Source organism: Penaeus chinensis, chromosome 16, assembly GCF_019202785.1.
Source record: "Penaeus chinensis breed Huanghai No. 1 chromosome 16, ASM1920278v2, whole genome shotgun sequence".
Taxonomy (NCBI): Eukaryota; Metazoa; Arthropoda; class Malacostraca; order Decapoda; family Penaeidae; genus Penaeus; species Penaeus chinensis.
Genome location: NC_061834.1, coordinates 19260342 through 19267841, shown reverse-complemented (window position 1 = coordinate 19267841; position 7500 = coordinate 19260342). Strand labels below are relative to the sequence as shown.

Sequence of the window (7500 nt, the reverse complement as noted above, 5' to 3'; positions counted from 1 at the left end):
GACGATGGACGTTGCTGTAAATTGATAAATTTGTACGAGTTGAGATATACGAAGTTTTGATTTTTCATCCGTTGTGCGTTCCACACAATATGCTTGGAGTATGAAGCAACAGGGTTACATAACCTGAAGCAAACACTTTCTGTGCCAAGAACTGCTCGAGGAGGTAAAATTTAAAAAGGCGAACGCAATAGGGGCGTGGGTAAAGAGTGGAAGTACATTTGGTACATAAGCACATACCAGGACAATACTAGGTATGAACTATCAACAAAACGGTATTTTGGAAACAGGAATATGATGACCATGTAGATGCATAAAAACCACATCATTAAAAATAATAATAAATCAATAAAGATAATGGGCACATATTTGGTTATGTTCAGGTACATGGTATATTTTTTTACATACAGTCACAGGCCTCATGCCACCATAGATTAAGACTTTTACCCAACGACTTAGTGACAAGAATATTTATATCAAGCATCTATACCAGATCTCAGGCATGCACGCTAGGGGGGAAATACGAGAGTGACGTATCAACCTTGGCACATCTTCCACTTCAGGAAGCCGCAGAGAGGTTGTTGAGTCTGTTAGACGCGGATGGCAACTGTGGCGGAAAAGGGTTCTTGCCACGAGACCAGTCTGACGCTAGTCTGTTCTCGCAGAGGAAATTCCACGTCAATTCAGTGAAAGTGAATTAGGGAATTAGCAGTTCTTTGCTTAACTGGTTTGGCAATATAGATATCTTCCTAATGATAGAGCTAGTCTAGAATTATAGTAATCGATACAGATTAAATATTGTTCTGTCTACAGACCCTTTGCTTTGCCAGCAGTTTTGAGTAAAAGGAATGACTGACATTTGCGATGAGGACAGACTCGCATGGAGATACAAACTGTCCCTGCCAAAACGGTACATTCGCAAATCACGCAATTGAATGTTGCTACGGGCTTGGATTTGGGAACCAGAGATGCCAAAAAAGTTGTGTGTTGTAACAGACTGAAGACATTTGTATATTCATTCTCTTTTTCCTTTTCGACTGCTTGATTTCGGTTTCTACCATGGGCAGTATGCATAATTCTCAGTCACGTACTCAGTAACGTGGTCCTCCTGGCGGTGAACCCAAGCCAAGCACGACCGCTTGCAACCTGCAGAGAGATTACAACACTGAAATTGTTCGATTTTATAATCTGAAAGACAGTGGTGTTTCCTAACAAAATCACGAAACTAATGTAGCTGACTTTAATGAGGAATTCGTATATCCTTTTATATATATATATGACAAAAGTTAAAAGACTATAAGTTGAATAATAATACAGAGCAGTAGGTCAAGCACGACATATTGAAGATTGGCACAGAGTCATCTATTTTCTCGCCTCTAAATATGTCAAGGCACTAAATATAGCATTGCTTATTTTTTGCGATACAAGGGAAATATCTCTCATTAACTGAGAATAGAGTCTCTTGGCTCTCAACACTAATTAAAGAACTTACTCAATAACTTTGTGAAACACTACACTACACAGTATATTTAGATTTATGCCATGTAACTGTACTTGTCTTAGGAAGGACTGACGCTATATACCATAATTCATTTTCGGAAAGTTTAAGATGGGGATATTATACTAGATGTAGCAGACTCCAGATTTCAATTAATACTATCGAGGGCACCGTATTAGTGAATTACTTTAAGAGAAAACCTAAATGAGACGCCCTACGGACATGTCACAATTAGTTTGTATGTCAGTTTTCTTTAATATATTTCTCATTTTGTTGAGCATGATGACCATAGCTACTGTATACTGTATATGCAGATGTCCATACACGCACGTTCAAGTGGTGAAGTACCCATATAGAATTCGGCACACAAACAGGAGGTAAATAAAAAATATGAAAATTGATCAGGGACAAATCAAACAATAGCACAGCCCCGCATCTTTCAGTGGGACAAGGCCTCAAAAAAAAAAAAAAAATAAAAAAAAAAATAAAAATAAAAAAAACTTTCTAAAAAAAAAAAAAAAAAATCAAGTCATAAAGGTTCATCCACAAATGCAGTGGAGTTCGTTATATAGTTACGGATAAGGTAAAGATAAGCTGTCTGTTATTTTTATTTTTTTAAATCTCAGCATGAGTCATGGCGAATCCTTTATGTGTATGGTAGCTTTAGAGTCACGTTCCTGTTGGCGTTTCTGGGGCATTGCCAGTTCCGCCCTCTGAAATAGACGTGTTCAGCCCTTTGCGTGTTTACCCGTAATTTTTAGGGTTTGTTATTTTCACTTAAAATGAATACGCATGTATTAAATGTATATACTTATATCCATGTTTCTTTTTTATATATTTTACACACACACACACACACACACACACACACACACAAGTGGATGAACAAGCAGAACACACACTGCAAGCAAAAATACACAAAGTGAACTGTGAATAACTTTCCGTTCGACCAAATACAAACTTACAAGTCAATGTATCCCAACCAAGCATTGGGATACATGAGTAACTAATTTGAAAAGCGTGTCAAGGAAAACATATCGGAAGATATCTGTTACATGCATCTTTTGATGAATTAAAAAAAAGAAAGAAAAAAAAAAAAATCACATGACACTGACTTTGTGCACTGATTCTTCAACTATTTTCTGCCCTTTGGAAAACACTGGATAATCCAAATTAAATAATGATGCTCCTACCCCTAATAAAAGAAAAGAAACGTAAATCAGAAAATGGAATGAAACGTTAAGCTAACCTGGAAAACAAAGAATTAAAATGCGTGCTGCTATACTATATTTCACCTAAATATTATACCTGCTAAATCTACATTAATTCTACATGTAAATAATATTAAAGAAAAAAGTTCACAAACATTTTAGTAAACAGTGAACATCAGATATATTAAATAATTTTGTGACATAAAAACATAACATTATACCGCTTCATTAACTGAAGTATAAAAGCAATGCTTAGCAATAGTAAAACACCTAAAGTAATAATAATAATAAAAAGCTAAGAGAAGCACTGTAAGCAAATACCCTAGATAATTGATAATAATTGTAAATATCATTTCGCCTACAACTTTGTACCGAATAACCTTGTCAGCTTTCCCTATGCGAGCCGCTGGAGCTCCCACACCTACAGCTCGAAATAGTATTCCTGTTGGATCAGTTATTCCGGGATACAGCAAATACATCTCGGTTACGAGCAGTACCGTCGAGAGGGGGAGGGGTCAAAGTGGGCAACTACACCAAGGCTTGCTAAATTATTGCTTCTATATATTATTTTACAAAAGGTCTTTTTCTAGCTCACTAGAATAAAATTTCCATCTTATTTTTTCAACAGGTATAACCAGGATTATTTAACTTCGTTAAATTTCCTGTTTCTATCCTATGTAAAAGGTTATCTCATTTAACTCAGGTGAGGATGACAGCTCCGGCGAATTTAAGCATTGAAAGGGGAGTTGCGAGAAGAATAAACATTAGTGATCTCACCATTAAGAAAACACGAAAGGATTTGTTTCGTCTATTGCTTATGTGGCCGAAATTAACATATTTATAATAATATTATCAGAAGTGAATAGTGTTTGAAAATTAGTATAATTCATCCCGAACATCAAGGCTCACGAAGTAAAAATGAAAATATTACGATCATAGGATACAGTAGAAAAACCCTCAATACGCAATCTTGATTTATTGAAGATTATACTGTTTCGGAATCCAGGAGGATTCCGAAACTGTTGTCTTAATTTAAATTATTCTAGTTTGTGCATTGTGGGTTTTTCAACCATCAACAGTAGGTAAGGTGTTTTACCATTAATCATAGAATACATACTGCAATTACATTACATATACTGTAACATCCTGTGTGTGGGCTTTCGTGCACACACACACACACACACACACACACACACACACACACACACACACACACACACACACACACACACACACACACACACACGCGCGCGCGCGCGCACCCGAGAGAGAGAGAGAGAGAGAGAGAGAGAGAGAGAGAGAGAGAGAGAGAGAGAGAGAGAGAGAGAGAGAGAGAGAGAGAGAGAGAGAGAGAGAGAGGGGGGGGGGGCAGGTAATTGAGGCCCCTACCTGCAAAACTTATGTCACAACATTCATAGATTAGCTTGTGTCCTCTATGCTTGTGGAGCCCCGGGTAACTGCCTAGCGTGCCCATGCATTAAAACGGCTATGAGACAGAGGTGCGCGCACGCGTACGTGTGTGTGCGTGTGCGTGCGTGCGTGCGTGCGTGCGTGCGTGCGTGCGTGTGTGTGTGTGTGTGTGTGTGTGTGTGTATGTGTGTGTGTGTGTGTGTGTGTGTGTGTGTGTGTGTGTGTGTGTGTGTGTGTGGGTGGGTGGGTGGGTGGTGCGTGCGTGCGTGCGTGTGTGTGTGTGTGTGTGTGTGTGTGTGTGTGTGTGGGTGGGTGGGTGGTGTGTGCGTGCGTGCGTGCGTTTGCATGTGTATACGTGTGAGTGCCTGGTAGTCTTGAGTCTGTATCGTGCTGTTAGAGTTTGTAGGTGTCTGTTTTTACATTTAAGTATCCCCTTACGATCACTAACTAAATTTCGCACGTCATCATAATTAAAATCACTATGGACTTCAACAAGTTCGCGTGATGAAATTCAAACCATACAGTTTTACGACTTTTAGTATTGCTCATATGAATTCCTCTTTATATGTTTTCAGGTGTCTATATTTATATATGAAGCTTCAGTGAATACATGTCAGAAATTTTCCGTTGCAGCCAATGATTTGACTCAGTGTCAAGTATTAGATATTATTCAGTGAACCGTGTTTTCTATTATACATTATTCACTGATCCGATGCTAAAATTTCCTTATATCATTTTGCATATAGTAGCACACAAAACTTATTCCTTATCTCACGCAAAAAAACAAAAAGAAAAAAAAAACGGTGAATAGCTAAACCATATTTCGTATAAACTATCTAGGAATTATTTTCTATTCATATTATCAAAAATTTCAGACACAAAAGTACGTATCAATGGCAACTGTGAGAGCCCTAAACCACAAAATCCACATCCACAAGGAGCCATAGTCCACGGGAGCAGTAAAGGGGACGTTGGCAACGCAGGCGAGGCTCCCGCATGATATGGCAGGGCCGCCGAGTTGCCAGCTCATTCTGACGCAGAGCAGTGTCGTGATCTGAGTGATTGTTCTAGTGCAATTTGCAAGAAACTTCTTTGTCAAAATGCCTTTTTCAGCAGCTGTTCTGAAGACGGTGCAGGGAAAGGGTAGCAGCGTTTCCAAGGCTGCCAATGCATGTATAACAGCCTGTCACAAGCACACACTGACGGCAGGTAAGAAAACCTGCTTGAGGAATATTGTATGGAGAACCTCATGGAGTATAGTGGTTTTATGCTATAGAGAGCCTTATATGAGGAACCTTGCGACAGGTGCAAGCGTGGGGAATAACAGACAGCTTTACGAAAGCTTTGAGAGGGATGATAACTAACCCAATCAACTTCAGTCCCAGTTGTCATTTTATTCACTAAGCTTTTTTCTTGCATATACTAATATGCAACAATTCTAGGTAATGCAACAATTTTAGGTAAGAGTTTACTACAGGACTGTATCCAAAGCTCCCAGCTGCAGTTAACAAAGGAATGAACCCCATCCTAAATGCACAAAACCACCACAATGGTCACTCCCAGCCCCACAACAGTCCCCATATTTCCTAAACCCAGGGCTCTACCCCAAAACCCCCTTTCAGTTACCAAGTCTTGCTTGTTAGTAGGGCCCTTTTGTATACTTAAAACCAGTTTGGTGATTTTTTAGTTCCACACAGCAAAGGGAAATGTATACTACCATCTTATAGAGCATAAAGAATAGAGTAATAATCAACATAGGTGCAGCTGCAGCGGCCTTGTGTTTACTCTAAAATGATGAAAATATCTGCTGCATATCACCGCTCAGAGACTAAGTCCACACACTCTCAGGCAGCCAGAGTTTTTAATATAGTGTTTTCTTTAAGTAGGTACAAAGTGCTAATAAAGTGGGGTACAGGGGGGGGCTTACCACCCTGTCTAGGAAATAAATAGAAGGTAAGAAAGGATTTTGGGTTTGCATGATAGCCTGGTCTCTGCCCTCAGACCCCACCCATCTGATTGCCATAGGACATTGGTCATGACCTATTTTCATTTTTGTAATGTTTTACCTATGCAAAAATTAGTGAGTATTAGTGAGTGCAGCTTTTCTGTTAGATTATTATAATGCCTGTAAGTATATAACAATGAAATTACATGTTAGACAACTTTCTTCTTATTAACTTGCAATGGTAGCTCCATAGATGAAAAGTGTCTAATATTTGATCATTCTGTCCATTACAAAATTACCTTGTACTTTGGGAAACAAATTATCTAGACAACTTTGTAGTAGAATAGCATCTAAAGAAATATTTTATGATCACACATTAACTTGGCCTTGATGATGAGTACCTGGTATCAGGAATGAAAGCCTATTTAAAATAGAATATCCCTTGGGTTCATATTTTGCTGATATATCATACATGAAAACTAAAGAGAATAGGTTGAAATTAGCACAGCATATCTCGGTAATACTAAGATTTTAGCAAAAATATTGTGGTGTGAACATGTGTGGCATGAAAGCTCTAAGCTCGATTTTAATAGATCTGTCACAGTTTTGACATACATGGATATTTGTGTAATAGGGCTCATGATGGTATTTGTCCTTTCAGGAGGGAAGGAAAGATTTATGATCAGTTCTATACTGATTTTATATGCATGTTTAACAGTATTCTTTGAATATGGTTATGACAGTGTATGAAATGATGTGCTTCTGTGGCTTCTATGCTTTTTGCTCTGACAGAGGCAAGCAAATCTCCACCATGTATATTCTGGCAAGGTGGAGCTTCCTGAGCTCTGGGCAATTTATTAGCAAATAAGGAACTAGCCAAGATCAGTCATGGCAAATTGTTGCCCTTAGCATAGTAACAAGCTGTACATTTATTCTACACTCCAAAACAAAAATGGTTCTGTAAACATCACGTTTAAAAATATATATATTTTTTGTATCAAAATGTTCATATTAACAATAATATAATGCACTAAATACTTTTATAAAAAGGTAAAACAGATAAAACAGATATAAAATTCATGAACATAGTTTAGGAAATAAATGTTATTTCATGTAACATGCATGTCTGTACAAAAATGAAATGAAACTCATCATAGAAAATTGTCTAGGGAGGGCAATCAAACTTGAAATGCTGTGGCTGTGTTTGTAACACACAAAGCATTAACACATGAACCTGGATAGCTAGAAATTGTGAGGTATGATTATAATTAAAATAAATCAGAAAATCTGTAAAAAAAAAATTAGGGGGGTTATGCTCATCATTTCTTTTAAGATAACTTTAGAAATGTTTGTACGTATATATTTGCAAGTATCTGTTACCCATGTACCACCAATAGTTGGACTGTTGGCATGTGACTCTGGGTTTTTGACACTGGCAG

At 37.9% G+C, this 7500-nt stretch overlaps 1 protein-coding gene across 1 annotated transcript in view; it reads left to right on the top strand.

Moving 5' to 3' along the window:
- Window positions 1-5065: 5065 nt before the first annotated feature.
- The window catches only part of LOC125033470, a 9154-nt gene continuing 6719 nt past the window's right edge, over window positions 5066-7500 (top strand). The window contains exon 1 of the mRNA XM_047624997.1: window positions 5066-5325. Within this exon, the coding sequence (XP_047480953.1) occupies window positions 5217-5325 (109 nt within the window). The 5' untranslated portion in view covers window positions 5066-5216. The remainder of the gene's footprint in view (window positions 5326-7500) is intronic.